The sequence below is a fragment of the Parasteatoda tepidariorum genome, chromosome 7 (genome assembly GCF_043381705.1).
Source record: "Parasteatoda tepidariorum isolate YZ-2023 chromosome 7, CAS_Ptep_4.0, whole genome shotgun sequence".
In the NCBI taxonomy this organism is placed as follows: Eukaryota; Metazoa; Arthropoda; class Arachnida; order Araneae; family Theridiidae; genus Parasteatoda; species Parasteatoda tepidariorum.
This window is the reverse complement of record NC_092210.1, coordinates 43,407,835-43,427,755: the sequence shown is the minus strand read 5'-3', so window position 1 is coordinate 43,427,755 and position 19,921 is coordinate 43,407,835. Positions and strand designations below refer to the sequence as shown.

General features: G+C 28.6%; 1 protein-coding gene across 1 annotated transcript in view; it reads left to right on the top strand.

The window, feature by feature from the left end:
* The first annotated feature begins 764 nt into the window (after positions 1-764).
* LOC107445428 (BMP and activin membrane-bound inhibitor homolog) overlaps positions 765-19,921 on the top strand; it is a 50,806-nt gene continuing 31,649 nt past the window's right edge. Inside the window, exon 1 of the mRNA XM_016059813.3 lies at positions 765-1,049. Coding sequence (XP_015915299.1) covers positions 938-1,049 — 112 coding nt within the window. The 5' untranslated portion in view covers positions 765-937. The remainder of the gene's footprint in view (positions 1,050-19,921) is intronic.

Below are 19,921 nucleotides of genomic sequence, written 5' to 3'. Positions count from 1 at the left end.
ATTCTAAACTATTTATATTTTTGAAACAAGCATCAAAAGAGTAAAGCTCACGACTAGTTCATGACATAAATGAATTACTAATTCATTAATTTCATTCTTCTTTGACATAATTATAAAAGATACATAATTATTAAAGAACGTGACAGAAACTCCTTGTAAAACTCGTTGTTTATTCGATAGTTTGCAAACATCTCATATTTTATCTTTTAAACAATTAAAAGTAGATTTTTTTGTAGTTTAATTTTTAATAATGGCTAATGCTAAATCTATGAAAAAAATTCATTTTCCGAACGAATTAATTGAAATTTATGAACGATCTTAAGATCAGAGTAAAAACTACACCTTGCAACCGCCGTTCCAATTTTTGAAACCTAACACAAACGGTTATGGTACTATAAGAGAGTAATACGCAAACTATTTTTGTTGTTAATTAGTAATTATAAATTGTTATTAATTTAAATATTAATAGAAATTTCTAGTTCCGTACAAAAACGTTAATTACATTTTTGTTTCTTTGGTAAAAGAAAAATATAAAAGAAGAAAAAAGGAACAGAAATATATATCATGCCTTGTAAAAATGGATTAGAAAAATCAAAAATTGATTGAGTTTTTGAAAAGGTATTAAAAATAATTTTTAGAAGAATAGCGGTAATAAAGATATATCAGAAGGGCTCGGCGATTCTCTGAAAGTTCAGTAATCTTTTGGCGCGCGTAAGTTGGCGAAGCCATCGAGCTTGGCAACCTTATGTGAAGAATTTTGTCCTGTAGATATTTGGGAAGCGCGCGAAGTTTTCAGATGCCCGAAATCGGCAGTGAAATTCAGTTTGGGGAGGCAATGAGGTTCTCCAGCTATAGCTGGCAATGTGACGTGCTTGGCTTCGCGTGCTAAAATTTTGCAGAATATTTACCTGTAGTAATTTGTACTATAGAATTGAGTATGAATAGCGATAAAAATAGTTATTTTGAGACTACTAAATTTTTGTCCAGATGTTTATTTACAATTTTACTTTTGATGTCCACATTTCATACAGGGATATCCACTGTTAAGGGTGAGTTTCTTTTTTTTCTGTAATTAAAAAAAGAATTAAAGTCGAAATTTTATATTTTTAGCAGTATAGCATGTTATTGCTAATATAAAACAGGACTGATATAGAAGTGACTCTCCAGTGTCTTTAAGTATTTTGATTTTTAAAAATATTAGACTCATTATTTTGCTCGTTATTAGACTTAGATTGGTCGTTAGACTTCCTGAAAATTCATTTTAAACTACAGTTTTTATTGGACAGGAGACCAATTTAATAAATGACAGTACATCAATACATTTAACAAAAAGATGTGATAAAATTTATTTGCCATTCCAAGTGTTAGCCTGTTACAAGAAAAAAATTCTCGTTATTTAATTTAAATTGTAGAATTAGTAATTGTAATTTATTTAATTCCGAATAAAACTCATTGAAATATAATATTTTTTTAATTTCCATTAAAAAAAATTCATTATTTTTACCCTAAAATAAGCATTATATTGTAAATTAATCTGCTTAAATAAAGAAGTATATAAAAACAAGGTAATTTTTATTTGTCAACAGAAATTTTTAATAATAATTATTTAAAAAGATTTTTTTGATATTTATGAATACTTAAGTATGGCTTTTAAGGTCGAATACTAAAAAGTAATATACAGAAACAAAAGANTCTTTAAGTATTTTGATTTTTAAAAATATTAGACTCATTATTTTGCTCGTTATTAGACTTAAATTGGTCGTTAGACTTCCTGAAAATTCATTTTAAACTACAGTTTTTATTGGACAGGAGACCAATTTAATAAATGACAGTACATCAATATATTTAACAAAAAGATGTGATGAAATTTATTTGTCATTTCAAGTGTTAGCCTGTTACAAGAAAAAAATTCTCGTTATTTAATTTAAATTGTAGAATTAGTAATTGTAATTTATTTAATTCCGAATAAAACTCATTAAAATATAATATTTTTTTAATTTCCATTTAAAAAAAAATCATTATTTTTACCTTAAAATAAGCATTATATTGTAAATTAATCTGCTTAAATAAAGAAGTATCTAAAAACAAGGTAATTTTTATTTGTCAACAGAAATTTTTAATAATAATTATTTAAAAAGATTTTTTTGATATTTATTCAATACTTAAGTATGGCTTTTAAGGTCGAATACTAAAAAGCAATATAAAGAAACAAAAGATTTTGAAATTGCTGATATTCTTTTCAAAAAAAATTGGCTGACTGAATTTTTTTAACATAATATTTATCATAAAAATATCTTGCTTTCTATATATATTTTTTTATTTAGCTAATTTCAATGTTAATAAATGATTTTCTTTTATTTTCATAATTTTTTTATATTTTCTTTTAAGAAAATCACTACTGTTAATCTTTTTTTATTTTATAATTGCACTAAATGTTAAGAAGTAGTGGATGGTTTTTTTTCTTTTAAAAAAAACCCCAATTTGTTTAAAAACCAGTGATATACAATATCAGACGGTATTTTAAGTTACGAAATTTACCACAGGAACATTCACCAAATAAAAGAACATTTTATCTTCTTTCATCTACGAAATTCCGGAGGAAGCCAATATGTGGTGAAAATGGTCTCACTAATTTAAGCAAGAGAGTGATTGAGAATTTGGGCACCTTAATGTTTATTTCACTTTTCGTGTATTTTTTTATATCTCTAAAATCAATGAAGCAAATTAAAGTAGTTTTACACAGAATCATTAAATTTGTTTCTACAAAAATAACTGCAAGTAAAAAATTACTTTATACTGTTATTTATTATTTTTAGTCATTTAATTTATAAATGGTCCAAAATACTTAGATATGAATGTATACAAATTTTTGCACTAATCTGCATGATTTTAAAAGATAAATTTCGAAACTTTAAGAGAATCCGTGAAATAATTATTATAAAACAAATAGTTAAAAATACGACTTACGTGAGTTGGTGACATATGCAATAAGTAAAAATAAAAATAAGGGAAACAAATTTTTGACTGCTCTTCTACCTATATCATCCAGACTATGTTTTTCAGTTTGTCCCATTAAATTTTGAGGATTAACAATCCATCGAAATCAGGTATATCATAAGAAGTTCCGGAACAAATTACGGTAAAAAGTACCGACCCACAGGTTCCGGTACTCTTTATCGTAAACTCCATTTTTACTTGAATATGTTACAGAACAAAATATTTGATATACCGTAATTTTCACAGTATAATTACAGTAAAATCACTGAATTATCCTAATGGAATAAATATGCCTGTAAAAATTTCGACATAAAATTTCACAGTAAAAAGGGATTTTATGGATGATGTGTCGGTACTTATTCCGTAATTTATACCGTACCGTACCGGAAAATATTTAGTGTTTGCTTTTTTAGTGAAGGCACTTTTTTTAGTAGAATGTAGAAATGCCGTGAGCACTAAATTAGCATGTTTATTGAGTTTGTATCTTTTTTGATCTAAATTGCATGTTTTTTGCCCGGTATTATCTTTGAGTAAACGAATTATATAATTGAGAAAATTTTTTTTTCAATTCGTTTAAAAAGTTCTCGAGATGTGGTGAAATACGCAAAAAGTAAAATTAACATTAAGGGGTCCAAGCTTTAGATCTCTCTCCTGACCAAACTATTGGGAGCATAATACCCAGATTGCGGCTACCACCTATATTTTAGTCAGAAATCCGAATCTGTCGAAAAAATGGAATGTTTATTTAAAGAAAGTACGTTTTTGTCTGATTTCGTAACTTAAAATATCGTCTGCATTTATTAAATAGCATATTTGAGGTCACCCCCTTGAGCTATTAAGATTGAGTTCTAAAACGCGAAAATCCGATCATTAGATCAAAAGATATTCAAGGTAGTCAGTTTTCTTTTCTTTTTTTTCCGCTTTGGCGCCCTGTGTATCTTAAGCAAACGCAATAATGCATTCTAATTGTTTGAAATACGAAGCATTTGGGTAATCATCAGATCTGCTGTTCAAAAAAGCTAAATGAATTCACCAGAGAAAGAAGGCGAATTATAATTTGGTCAGACTGTGTTAAAAAAACATCAGTTTAAATTTAAAAAAGTCGTTTATGCTGATAAATAATTCTGATCATCCTGCCTCAGCGTTAAGCAATGACATGAAACGTAAATGTCATTAATCTGCTGTTTTAGAATTACCGATTGTTTCCCAAGAGATTTCAATAAACTCAGTACCAACTAAACAAAAATATCATATAAAATAACTAAATTATAAAATGGTAAAGCCATTAAAACTTAAATAGGAAAAGTTAGGAAAAAAAAAAGAAAATTTTACTAAAAAGATTAAAAAATCTAATTTTTTTGAAAATGCAGCTTCACCTTTGCATATTTTGATTGCATTTAACACTGTGAACTAGTTTTATAATGGAAATATTAAAAAGTGTTTCATTTTCTTAGAAAAAAAATTATACTTTCTAAAAAGAATTCATTTAAAGAACTTGAACTAAGTTTTCACAACTTTTTGATGAAAATAAAAATTATTGTAAAACTAATTAGAAATGAAAACATTTTATCAAAAGAGGATTTCGTGAAAGAAAGAAAAAATGTTCCGATTCAGATTCAATTTTAAATAGGTTTAAAAAGTCATAAAAGAATTTTTTCAACTTTTTGTACAGCGAAGAATTAAATCTCTTTTCAATTAATATAGAAAACTTTTTTACATTATTTCTGAGCTTTAATTTTTTTTTCAGTGCGTATTTTAAAACTGTCATAAAAAGTAATTAAACCGGGATACAAATAACAAAGTGTTAATAATTAAAATAACACTTCGTAATGGATCACGATTATTAAAAATGTTATAGAAATTTACGAGCTGTATATTTCGTATTATACGAATTTAAAATGTTAATAAAAATACTTTTTAAGATTTGCGTATAAAAAAGCACCTTAATTAAATGTAAAATCTTTTTAAGTCGTATAAAGTTTAATTTCAGTAGCTGAAATATATGCGACAATAAGTTTTTTAACATCACTTTGCAATGTTTCTGAAAGTTAGTGGACAATTCCACCTTTTAGTGCCACGCGTAATATAATCATTTTTATATTTGTCCAAAAAAATTGTAAATAAAATGTGTCTATGCTTGGATTGACACAGTGCCAAAAGTAAAATACATAAAAATTCCAATAAAATTTGGTGTTATTCTAAATTTTCTTAAGTTGTGGTAAATCTACACATATTTTAGTGAATTTATGAAAACTGGGTCCTGATTTAGGAAAAATCTTAAAAATAAATCATTTGCTTAGATTTTTTGTGGTAGATCTTGCTCTTGTAAATTTGCTAAAAATTTACTGGAAATTTTATGAATCTAAAATTAGAATCGGGTTCTTTTTAAAGTTCTAATTTGGTGAATATGAGAAAATAAAGTCCTGTTTTTGAGGAAAGAACTCACAGAAGCCATGTCTTATAGGGAGTTGTAGTCTTGAAATTATGAATTTTAAGCTTTATCAATTCTGTGTTACATAAGAATGTATTTCATTTCTATAATAGAAAACAAAATATTACAAAGTTCCAATTTTTGGATAAAATAGTTTGTGAACGACCCATTTTTACGATGAAGTATTTTAGAAGGGTTTGTTTTAACAATAAAAAATTTTGTGAATGGTCCATCAGAGCCCCCAAATTTCTCCTATAATGATTACTGCATGTGCTTAAGAAAACCTGCATACACATTGCCCTCCCCCCCTCCAACATCGTAAATTAATTCTGAATAAAATTATGGTATAAAGTACCAGTACTTTGGGAGCATTATGCATAAAATCTATTTTTACCTTAAAATAGTGTACTGTACTTTTTTAGTAATTTTTATTTAATAAGAATTATTCAGTGATTTTACAGTAAAAATTACGATACATCAGTTTTTATTGTTTCGTAACATGTAAAAATGAGCTGTAAAGATCAATAAAAATGGATTTTATGATAAAAAGTACCGGCACAAAGAGCGCCAGTACTTTTTACTGTAATTTGATCCGGAAATTTTTTACACTGTACTTGGAATCGCCTTAATACTCTATTTCGTTGTTTCTGATTCCCGAAATGTTCTCAATTTAGTCCATAAAACTTCATAAAGTTGAAGAAAAACGATGTTCAGAAAAAAATTCATCGAAAGATAGATAGAAAAAGATGAAGGAATAAGAAATCAAGAAACTAACAGAAAATGTTATATTTGGGTAATATATTTAATTAGAATATTAGAAATTTAATTGATTCATTATTTTACAACCAAAAAGAATGGTGGAATTATAAATTCTTAATAATGCTCTTATTAGTATTGTGCGTCTATAAGGTCGCATATCGATAAAAAGATTAGTTTCAATCTTTTTTAGGCAAAATCTTTTGCAAAAACTTACGTTTTTGATATTAAAATTATTTTAAAATTGTAGGTACAAACTTCATATTAAACATTGCTGTTAAGTTTTTTTTAAGTAACTGTAAATAATTATTAGATATTTTGAAAACCATTTACAAATTATGAAGCTTTTAGAAACGTATCGTAATGATTTTGTCCATCATTAGCAAGCTGTGTCAATTTTTATCTTGCTTAAATAAATAAACTGCTAAGTGAGTTGACATTTAATTGTAAAACATTAAAAAACAAAGTATCTCCAGTTTTAGCTTATACCTGTAGCCATTAACTAATTTTAATTGCAAACAGCTCCCCTCGCAAACACAGTCTTTATTTGTGAAATCACACCGGCCTCGTATTTCGACGATTCTATCAGATTTCAAGAGACCCTTTGTATAGAGCATATCTTTTTGTCATTTCCCTATCCGATTTGTTCCATATTTTCCCTTTTCCTGGAATTCTCTCCACTCAATCACTCCCGTAATCCTTTTCTCCGGCGAATATTTGTGCCATATTCACTCCTAATGAATAATGACTCCGGGACTCCTCACGAAATAAATTAACCACAAAATCAATCGCTTTTCGCTCTTCGCTTTAGTATCCACTTTTAGAGTTGGGGTGAATATTTCGGTTTTATGGGGAGCATTTGTTACCCAGATGAATATTTTTAAGCACTTTAAGAGGAATCCCATACGAAAGGTTCGGAAATAAATTAAACATTGTGAAAAAGTCTATAAAATATATGTCTTCATCTTTAGAACAAAAAACTTTAAAAAAAAAGCATTCCCACAGTAGCCCGTTGCGAACCAGAGAGTGGCGAGCCAGAGATTCTATCGACAATGTCAATAGAATCAAGTTAACTACTAGTGAATCAAGTTATATACTAGTGAATTGTAATTTTGTAGTGGTAGATACTCTACAGTACTCCCCCACCAGAATTATAGCTGTGATAGAATTCGATACATGGATACCACTAGTTGAGTCACTGCTGTTTTTGTGCGAAGCCGGGAGAGCTGTATTAAGATCACCGTACTTTTGCATGCTGAATGTGAGAGCTGTATTAAGTTCACGGTCGTAGTCACTCCTGTGTTGCCTTTAGCAGTCCAGTGTATGCAAGCAGACGCTGTGCGTGATCGTGACGAGACTGAGTAGCAACAGTGCGAGGAGGTGGATAATGTCGCAGTCACAAGTAGCAAGTCAACTGTTCAATGTGGACCATCCATCGAAGTAGGCGTTACTGTCTAGGTAGACGTGCTCATATCGAAGTGGGTGTTTCTGCCAAGGAAGGCGTGTTCACATCACGTCCGGGTCACCAATGTGGGGATAGTAGCTATCGACAATGTCAACCTTCCTCTGTGAAAAGGTACCTTATCATAGAATCGAGTTAACATGTCTTATATACTAGTGAATTGTAATTTTGTAGTGGTAGATACTCTACAAGGCTTTACAATTTCATGAACAGCGGTATAAATGTCGCAGTGTGGTCAGCATTGCGCTCAGGCGGCTTTTACTTTCTAGACAAGCTGGTATCTATCTGAAGCTAGGTGGGCCTCGAGTCGCAGCTGGGGATCGAACCCTCGGTCTTCCAAATCCCAGTTCAATACCTTTAACTCTAGGTAATCGTGACTTATCAAAAACTGTAACTTCGTCCTTAATTTAAAATATCATCTAACCCGGGTGGACCTTGGCTTTCAGCAGAATCGCATTCCATACCATCCTGTAAATTAGATTAATAAGTTAATCTCTTTTTTCACGATAATAGTTTTTTTTTCCTGTGCAAATGATGTAATGATTCTACAGTAAATAAAACATACAGCAAATGCTTGTAGCCATTTCCCTTCTTATATTAAGACGAAAGTACAAGCTTCCAAAAGTATCGAAAACTAGTTTCGATGCTTTTAGACAACAACAGTAAAATTATGTTTGTAATCCTAACAAATTAAATATTTATTACAATATCGCATTTTGCAATAATAAAATTTTTTCCCCTTTCCAACCCTTTCATCGTAATTTGTGACTGTTCTCGTAATTTATAATGCAAATTATTTATTATGCTTTAAATTTTTTTACGTAAACACTTTATTTTAGTATTCGTCAAAGTATTAAACGATTTTTCTCTCAGAAAAATAAATTATTGGCTTCTATTTCATACGAACATTAAAGGGAAAGATTATCGAAAATTGAATAAAATGTATTAATTAATCTGATTTTTTTCTAATAAATTCAACAATCAATTGAAATTAATAGCCCAATTCATGTCTGAAGTCATAAGGAAAGAGATCGCTTAAAGGAATTTAAGTAGAGAATACCTTCTGTTCACTATCTTTAGTATCTAACTTAACTAGCCTTTTATAATTTAGAAAAACCATAAAATTAAGTACTTTCTTGGCAATTAATGCTTCGCTATTCCACTGAGTATTCTGCTTATTTAATTAACCGATAAAATATCTCTTTCTAAAACCACTGATTCGCTACGGAGAGAAAAGCATGATGCGTGAATAAGGTTAAATATTTTCTACAAGAAAATATGCTATTTAAACTGAGGTAAAGTAGAAAATATTCACTTACTAAAGAAACTGGTTAGGTTTTCAGAGCTTATTATTAAGGGGGAAAAGAGAAAAAATGTTCAGTGATGTCTTTTTCGTAACTCAGAGATTAGTGGGTTTTAGCGTCAAAAGTTCGGCGAGAAAATGTCACCATTTCTTAATCAGATGACAAACTTGGAAATAAAAGGCTGCTCCTAATATTTTTTTTATACTGTTGATTTTTTAGAATATTTTATTTTCGTATTCAATTATGATAGAAGTTTTCATAAATACGTAATATTATTATATTTAACGCTTGGAATTTAAATTTTTTATTTTGTCACATTAATCAGATAATTTTTTTACTAGATTTTGCAACATTGATTTTCATTTATGAAAGGGGGGAATTATTTACAGCAGCAAAACTGTAGAGTAAAGGTTCATGCACCTTAAACTCGGGTTCAAGAAATCCCACTATTCTGCGAAATGTCCTGGAGCTAATATGCATGCGAAATAATTAGTTAAGCTGATTTCTGGTACTTCAAGTAGGCAGACGTTGCAGTTGGAAGTAGAGGTTTCATCTTTTACACATTTGGAATATTGATATTTTTGTTGTTTCTTACGTAGTCTCTCCAAAAACTTTCTGACGAAAAAAGTGTTATGACTAAGTGGGACAAGCAATAGGCCAGCTATTATTCTTATAAGTCAGTGGTAAGATTTAAGAAAACGTAAGTTTCATTGCTCATGATTGGTTGTTTATAGACTACTCACCCTTGCTACCAAGCCGATTGAAATGAGATCCCAACCCTTTTTAAAGACCGGGGTCTATTCGAGCTTTCAGACTTTCCCGAAAACTTTTTTTTTTCATTTGAAAAGCTCGCGTCGATTCTTCTGCCCACCTAAAGAATCCAATATATCGCTTGTCAGGCTTGTAAATAGGTCTAAGTACACAGGTCTAATACATCAAAACTCCTGTAACCTACCGTCTTGGATTTAGTTTTATTCGATACATTGGATACGGTGTCTCATTTCTATAGATTGAAGCAAGTAATTTTGACTTAGACCACCTCTTTGACCTCCTCTCCTTAAGTTAATTCAAGATGGCGTCAAAAGCTATCTTCAACGCGAAGGCGAGGATCAGTTATCCAAAATCCAGAGTATGCCTGAACTACATTTTATAAAAAAAATCCAAATTTACCATAATTTCTTCTCAGTAATGTATTTTAAAGCTTAGAACCTTATAGTATAAAATTGAATTTTTACCATAGATCTGGGAATTTATTTTGTTTCTGTTATATTTAAGGTTTCTTTTCCGGCAAATTTCATACTTTTCCACATTTGGAAACAGCAGCTTATAACCATTAAAATTATGTTAAATTTTAAATTTTCACAACTTAGAGATAAATTTGTAATGCCGCACTTACTGTGCAACACACATTTCTCGTTTTTTTCCCCTTCCCAGCCCATTAGTTTACTGAAATATGTACCTATGTTGCAGCTAGTAGATTTTGACTGTCGTATCTAAGAAAGAAACATTATTTTGAATGACCCTTGACATTTGCTCCAAAACTCCTCTAATAGTTACTATAGATGTATTAAAACATAAAATAGGTGTCAATGTCATTATTCAATTTTGGCAAAAGAAAGTTTTGCCTCTTCTGAATAGTATAATAGTTTCACATAAAGAACATTTTCTTAAAATTTTAGCAAAATAAAAAACGTCAAGCATCCAACCTTTTCTAATTCTTAATAAAACTGGCTTTAAAATTCCAGGGTAAATTCATTTAAATCACATAAATTATATTTATTGTGTTTTCTTTTACAAAATTAACTAAAAAAATTATTCATTGGAAGAGATTTTAAAAATCAATTTGATTCTTGCTGAGTTTTCTTATTTATAAACTGTTTAAAAACATTTTAAATAATTTGACGTATCCAGCAAAGACACCGGTTTTTCTAAAATCGATTACTTTTAAATTTTTGCTCCATAAGCAACATAAGATGAACTGCAAAAAAAATATTCCAAAATCTCTGAGATCTTTGATTCCTTGGATTTGACAATAGCTACGGTTATGGTTCAAAGACCCTTTTCTTTATTGGAAAGAATGAAGGCTTATTCTTTAAATGCCAAACTCAGCTGATTTTAGGGAGATAATGCCCGTTCCATCTCAACCCTCCTCCTCCTCACTGATCCCCCTGTTCTTTTGAGACATCAACAGCTGTTGTCTGTTTTGTGGATTTACTGTAAACAAATTTTCCACATCTTTATAAACCTCCCAAGCATCACTAAAATGATGTAATAGATAATACGTAAAATATGTATTGTTGCCAGTGCGTTAAAATAATGCTAAAAACAGATGTCTGAAAGTTGCAGTATTTTTTTCGCAAAAGTAAATTGGTTTATTTTTCATGCAAGCAAAAGCAGATGCATTAAATGTAGAGTACGTAAAAAGAAAAGATCGTTAAGAAAGATGTCGCCGTTTATGTGTAAAACTTAAACAGCTTTCATCATCTGTGTAATCGATTTGAAACAAATATAATTATGCGCAAGACTTGAAAAACATAGGTCTTGTCCTTTAGTTTTTACAAAAAATACCCGCTCTTTAAATTTTTTCTGTGAATTTGATATTTTTGTCTGCTTAATAGGGAGTATTTTTAAAAATTTTAAATAAAGATTACGGCATTGCTAAATTATCTATTATTATCTTATTAATAATAAAATTATCAAAAAATTTTTTGTCGTTTTAAATGAAGGTATAATGACTCTTCGTCGATTATACTTTCTTAATTTTCTAATTTTTCTTTCGGTGTGAAATTAGTTCAGATGAATACAGTTCAGATGCTGTTCTAAATTTTTTATATTTTTTTTAAAAATTATTTTTAAAATATTTTCCAGTTATCATTTTGAACAAATTTTAATGACTTCGATACGTAGTTATTCTTTTTCTGCAGTGCCACTTATTGGCAGAAAGTTTAACTAACTGTGAAAGTCAATGGGTTAAAATTTTCTATCTTCCTAAACATAATGCCGCAAACCAAACATTTTTATCACATTCCATTTCGTTTTTTAATGATTTTCAAAATTTAACAGTCAATTTCGAAAGATCTGGTACTTGTTATGTTGGTACACTAATTTGTAACTTCACAAAGACATTTAAATGCTTGTTTATTTTTATGTCATGTTACTCCCATTTAGAATCTTGATAGTTTTCAATCGTTTAAATAAATCTATTTTTAAGGCAGCAATGTAAAAAATAATTTTTAGCGTTAGAAAACAATTCAAATGATATTTTATTTAATGTTACTTTTTAATTTAGAAAATTAACATTAATTTGTGAATTTGCTTAAATTTTTTAAAACTATACGTAATTTTTTTCATGAAAACACTTAAGTTTTAAATTTTTCAGTTTAGGTATATTCCACCATTTACGAGCGTTGTATTTTTAAACTTTAAAAGCATGTAACTCAGTTAAAAAAAAAATTCCAACTGTTCTAACAATTCATGTGAAAATAAGTCTTGAAGTCTTTTAGCTTAGCTTAATTTGTAAAAACTGCTCGAAATTTTAATTTTTTTTAATTTTTTTAAAAACTCTTGTTATTATGGGCGTAATATATTGTGTTACGTTCATAACACGTAGCTTTTAATTTTTAAAAAGTTTTTTTAATTTATGAAAATTACTAAAAATCGGGGTAAGTGTACATGAAACCAAGATTTATTTTCACTAAAATTACTAGAACGGTTCGAATTTTTTTAAATGAGCCTTATGTGGTTAATTCTACAAATACGACACTCTTAAATGGTAGAATTGCTGTTTATTTGAAAAGTAAGAGGAAATGGACTTCAATATTTCGAATCTAACTCCCCGGCCCCCCTTTGTTTACTAACGCTGGACAACACTGTAAACAATTCTGGATCAAATTACACTATAAAGTATTAGGATGCATTATCATCCGTAAAATCAATTTTTACCATTAAACATTATACCGTCATTTTTGCAATAATAATGACCGTAAAATCACTGAATCACTCTAATGAAATAATTATTGTAAAAATTACGGTATATCAGATTTTTCGTTCGGTTACATGTTCTCTTAAAATTGGATTTCATGGTGAAAAGTTTCCGCCCGCACCCCAAGTGAACAGAGTGCCGATACTCTCTTTACCAAATTTTTTTTATAGTGTAACATTATTTTATAGTATAACATTTTGTTCTCCAATAAACACCAAAAATTAAACAGTAGATAATTAAAAATTTGCCTAATTGTATAAACAATAATATTTTACTTATTGATATAAATTTAACCTTCACTAGATTTTCTCGCCTATTTTTAAATTTGTTTAAATTAAAGTGGCTATGTACCAGGTTAATCTAGTAATAGATTAACCTGTGTAGTAAATCTGCATAATCCTAGAAATTTAGGATAATGCGTTTCAAAGTTCCGAGAATCTTTAATCTCTGCTATTACTCTAAAGCATTCAGTGCCTTATATTGATTTTACAACTATGTAATTAAACCAATCGTTAATGTTGGTACTTAAACCACGTGAATACTTTGACGAAAATAACGTCGTGCTATTTTTCAAATCAAAATATGTTTTTGCATATTTATGGTATTTTATAAGGCAAGATTATTGTATGATAAATTGAGTTATTTTATTTAACTGTATTGAAATTGAGAGATTAATACAATACAAATTTTTAGCATGAAGTGGATGCTGAGAGGGAAGGGTAAGATAAGAGAACTACAGTAAAATTAATCTTAATAACTCTAACCATTACGTAAAACTCATAAAAATATTCAAATTTTTAACACTAAACAATTTAAATAAATATTACAAAAATTTCAAGGAAAAAAGTATGACTTTAGAGACTAATGAAAATTGTTTTTATGAAACAAATATTTTTAAAAAATATTCCCTTTTTCCAAAAGTTTCCATAATTATTTTACTAGTCTAAATTATTAATACCTTTGAATTTTTTCATTATACATACAATTATAATAACTTTTATACATTTATTTCCTATTTTCTTGTTTCAATATTTTCACAAATTTAAATTTATTTATGTTTATGAGTTATTTTACTTATTTTTTGTCTTAATTCACACTCGAAAATGGTAAAAATTTACTTCACTTATTTTTTTAACTATAATTCTTTATTTTTTAATAATAACTTATTCATTATGATATACATTTATTTCCGAATTTTTTATTTCTATAATTTGACTAATGTAAATTTATTCATGTTTATTAGTTATTTTATTTTTATTTTTTATCTCAATTCATATCCGGAAAAAATGAAAGATTAATTTACTTACTTTATCAACTGTTTAATACCTTAAGAATCAGCAAATTATTTAGTCACTGATTTACAGTTGTTTTATACATGTTATAATTTATTCCTCCGCCATGCCTGAGAATAAATAAATCCCCTCAATATTATTGACTTATGCTCAAAGTATAGTTCTCTATAGGTTTTCTCTATAATCTAATCAAATAAGTTTGCTTTCGTAGACCAAACTTGCAAATTTCCCTCCAACTAAGTCAACATGTGCAGCAGGAGGAATCTTCCAATAAGTCTCCGTTGGAACTATCTGAAAGTGAACTGGGGAAGGAGAATTGTTCAATAGGACTCTAATCACTTTGCTGATCCAATTTGGTTGCTATAGCTTGTACTGAGTGACTTAAGGGGATTTTGAAGGGTTTCTCTCTGGATTAAGCTGATTTGTGCATAAGCAACGGTTGAATCCAGAAACCGTTGGCAGATATCATTTGTAAACCAGAAGCTCTGCTACGCTTCATCAAAACAAACTGACTTGATACAATTAGTGAATTAATGTCTAAACAATGTTAATCATTGATTGGGATTTTGAGGGAAATTATTATGACTATTTTTTTCTTATAGATCGTTAGTGGGCTATTTGAAAAGAATAAAGATACAATGTTAACAGAAATAAATTGTGATTTAAGTTGTGGTTTTAACTTTCAAATTTTTTCTAATCACCAACAATAAAAAATGATGTATTCTGATTTCACGAAACTTTCTTTGTTTTTGACGAAACAGTTTCCTGGCATGTGCTCCAAGCAAATATTCCGTTAAAGAGACGAAATAACTGTCGTAACTTCTTCTAGGAAATGAATTTTGTCAAAATTAAAGAAAAATTTCTTCATTTTTTTTAAATAAATAAATAAAAGAATGAAATCTGTTAACGCCTAGTGTATCTAACTCTTCAAATAATCACTTTATCATCTACACCAATAATTCAAATAGCACAAGAGAAGCAGAACAGGGAGAAAATTACACCCATGCTCGAAGCGGATTCGAACCCGCACTTAGTCTTTTCCCGTCACTTTATTTTTGATGTTCTATTCTCTGCTTCAGATTCGCCATTCCAGTTAACAATTTCAACAATGCAGGGGTTGAAGAAACATTTTCGTCATTTATAGTACGCGTTTTGTCACAAATCATGTGAAGAAATGTAACTCAGGGATTGCTAAATCTTCAAAAGGGAGAAATTTATTTCTGAGAGGGCTAAGTTTAATTTTAAAAGTCAAGATATATTTGAGCAAAAAATTACAAGATATTGCTGTAGGAATGTGATGTCTACTGTTATACTCCCTTCGAATTAATTTTAGAGTTTAAATTCATGCACTTGTATCAACAATTTGTGAATCTGAACAAGATAGGTCCAGATTCACAAATAGTTGGTGATAGCCAAATACAAATTAGAAAGTCAATAGCTTTATATTCTTTTGTCCCATACTATATGCCTCACAGAGGAGGACTGATTATTTCGTGGCCAAAACCTATTATATTGTCCGGTCAAAAATGCAGTGAAATTAAGAAAAAAAGGGGTTATTTTCTTTGTCTTATGTTATTGCACCGAACCCTCCAATTCATTATTATTGCCTTTTTATTCAAGTAAAATATGTACATGAAAATGAATTGATGCCTTATTCACGAAACGGTAATATTATGCATTTTATATGAAGCAAAATGAATTCATATTATAAATGAAACGATAGCATAATTTATCACATAAAATAGATGAAATAAAATGAGTTAATATACTATACATTAAACGAAAATATAATACCTTATGTATAAAATACATGAAAAAAATTAATAAAAACATTATACATGAAACGGTAACATAATACATGATACATAAAATACTTAAAGCGAAGTTAAATAGATACTATATAACTTTTCTTGAAAATGCACTTTAATGTAAGAATAATTAAGCTCTTTCGTCTGAACACATTCATTTGCAAAATTCTTCATTTAACAGTAATTCATCATAGATCAAATAACGAAAATTTTTCATGAAAGTGCACTAAATTATTAATTATCGAAAAAAGCCATCATTTGGTCAATGACGATGCAAATTAAGACGAATATCTGTTTTAGATTGTTACAAATAAACTAAATTTTATCTCCATTGTAAATTAATTATCTCAGTTCATTTCACCCGGTCTAAAGATACTTATATTCGCTCTACAAGAATTCTCATTAAACATTTCATTGTCATATGAATGTAAGCAATAATAAACTAAATCCAACTTCATAAAAAAGGGAAGGATACTTAATCTGATTTATTTTTATAAAGCGCATTTCAAAACTGTTTTTTTACACAATTATTTTAGCAAATATAGTTCTAGTCTCGCTATCTAGAATCAGGCACCACTGACAAAATTTATTTCTAACTTTCTAAGATTGTTTACTAAACATGATCATAGAATAAATTTAGAATACTTTTTTTTTTCAAATGTATTTAAAATTTTGTTGTTTGGAAGATCATTATGTTATATGCTTTAACGAACCAAAAACTGCGTGGAAAAGAGTCGTATTGTTAAAATGTGCAAATAAAAAAAAATAAAAAAATTAATAAATAAAAACTTACAAAAAATGGAAATGAATGGAAGGTACGAAAAAAAAAGTTTCACTTTTTCTTGTGTGATTTTACACACACATTTTCATTTTCTGATTTTGAATTTGTAGAAATTCTACAATTTGTTTACATTTCAATTTATTTATAATGCAGAAAAAGGCTTCTGAAATATTTACATATCTGTAATTTCTTTTGTTTTGTATCTAATTATTATAAAATAAATTTCATTAATACCTTTTTGGGGTCCTAATTAAAACTGTCTTAATAATTTTAAATGTTCTAATTTGTCTTTAACTAGATTGTCTTATTGGGATTTAGTTAACTTTTTAAAGAAAAATCTGGAATTTTTCTTGTTAATCTTTCACCTATAAAAACAATGTCGAATAAGCCAAATTATGTTATTATAAAAATATTTTTGCAGTAGCTGTTTTGCCAGCGAAGCAAATGATTTTGTCTAAAAATAAAAAAATTTTCATTTTGAAAGGACCACTCTTCTCTAAATTAAACAATAATTAAAAATTAATTTCTTTAAGCAAAGGACTCGTAAGCAAAGTGCTTCTTTAAGCAAATTTCTCTAAATAAAACAACAAATGTCCTATGTAGAAAAGAACATTCATCTCCTACTAAAACGATAAAGAAATACTTTATTTAGAAAACCATTCGTCTATAAATAAAACTATAATCAAAAACTGTTTTATTTATTTATTTATCTAAAATAAAAATTTTAGAATTTAACTGATAAACTGAGTAACAATAAAATTGTAGTTAAAAGAGTTGCAACCTATATATTATAACTACTCAATGGAAATCCCTCGCAATACAAGTTCTACACATTTAGAGAGCCGTTCAACCCACATCTCAAAATCCTCCGTGTCCTTGAGAATCTTCGTGCCCCTCTCTGCATAATTCATCCCTTGTAAAAATTCACCTTCGCTTTTTCCCAGACCGTGACACCCCCTCCCCCAAATCTTCCGCAAGGAGGGTTTTTTTTTTATTTCTTATTTTTTTATGTTAAAGATGTATTGTGGCTCTTTTCTTTGGTTGAAAGTTCTTCAAACTCTACACAAAGCAGCCGTGACCATTTTGACAAAAGCTTACAGCTGTACTATAGACGTCCGTTTGACAAATACCCACAAGCTTAAAGAGAGGCTTGTATGTGCACTTGTGGTATATAACAATAGGATTTATGGACTAGGAATGAAGATGTATATGTTTCCATGGAGAATTTGAAGGATATAAGCTGACCCTTGATTCTTTTCGGTTTTATTCCATCCTTGCGTTTTTTCGAAGACATTTAGAATGCTAATAAGTGCTCAACTTGGATGAAGAATTTGTTTTGGGTTACTTCTGACAATCTAATGTAAACCTAGTATCCTTTTTACGCGTAGTAATCTCGATAGAATGTTTTTACCTTGACTCACACTATTACTTTTAAAACTATTAATTTATGTATCTCATATTTTTTAGGGTTAAATGAGTTGAATTAGAATAATTAAATGCATAAGTAGTGTATTCTCCAGCCGAAACTACATGACAAAGTTGTATTGAACCGTAGAAAGTACTCTATTAAAAAAGCTTAAACTAAATTTAAAAATATGTATACATAAATAAAGATAAAGGAATATACATAATGTCAAAATGAAATCGATAACTTAAGTAGAATATATAATAGAATTGTAAATTAAGCATTTAAAAATAAGAAAAAATATTTAATTTAATTGTCTATAATTCAACTCGGTAGACTTGTAATTTTGAACCCATTCCAGAAAACAGGGAAACTCTTGCTCAAAGTTTGGGAAGAAATTCGCCTTCGTGGAGGACTTTTTTGGTGGAACTAACCCGCATTTGCGTTACATAGAGAGGAAAACCACGATAACCTCCCACCTTCAGCTTGACGGCTTGGGGACTCTAACCCATGATCCGCCTACCACGGAGGATATTTTACGTCAGCACTGTGGTCGTTGCGAGCCGGGTGCGGAATTCGTATAACTATATTTTGGCTTCTGCTCAACCATTTCAACAGCTTCAAAAGGTCAAACATTTCAAAACAGACATGTTAATCTCATGATCTGCAAGCCAAATGTTACCCACAATAACTTTGATAAAAAGGAAATTGAATATGTCAATGATAAGCTATGATAAGCAGCAAATGATAATTTTTTTTAGGTTTGACAAACATTTTGTAAAAACTAATTTAAGTTTCTTTTGTTTACTTTCAAATATTAGTCCTGACGCTTTAAAATATGAAAATTATTACATAAGCTTTCATTTTGAATGTAACTTGGTTTACTAAAAATGAACAACAGAAGAAACACCAGGAAAAAATAAGCACTGGAAAAAAAACTCAAACAAAAGCACGAAAATAATATGAATTAAGCTTCTTATTCGATTCAGATCATTCAGCTCGAATTCAATGCAATTATATTTATTCTAACGAAATTAGATATTTATTCCAGCGAAATTAGATATATATATTTTTTTAAATTAACAGACAAAGATTAATTTAGAGTTCATCTAAAGAAAATATTTGTACTTCATAATATTTAACAATATGATATGAACTCTTTAGCAGATCTAAAATTTTTATACACTTATTGTACTTGTACGTAGTTATATACAAAGAATGCTTTCGCAGTTAATGATTTTTTTAAAAATTTTATTAAATTGAAACACTTCACAATTTTGTAAAAATACTTTACTTATCAGAAGTGGAACCAGATATCATTTAGTTAAATAATTGAGCCAGTTTGAAGTTTACTTATCTGGAAAGACTTTTGTAAATTAATACTTATAATAATACTATTAAATTTTAAGTGTATTACATGCAGTTAAATATCTTAAGTTAAAAGCTTATTTTTGCAAAGACTTTAAATGTAACTGTATAAATTAATTACTTTTTTTAAAAAAGTATCTAATTACATTGGAATAAATATTTAATTTTATTAAAATCGAGTTCAACAGGACTAATCAATTCGGTCATTAAATTTAATAAATTGTTAAAGCAATTTTTTTTCCAGAGCTTTTTTCCTTGCTTTTTCTAACTAGGTTTTTTTTCGGGTGCTTTTTTTTCCCTTTTGATTCATTTAACTCTTACTATTATCGTGATAA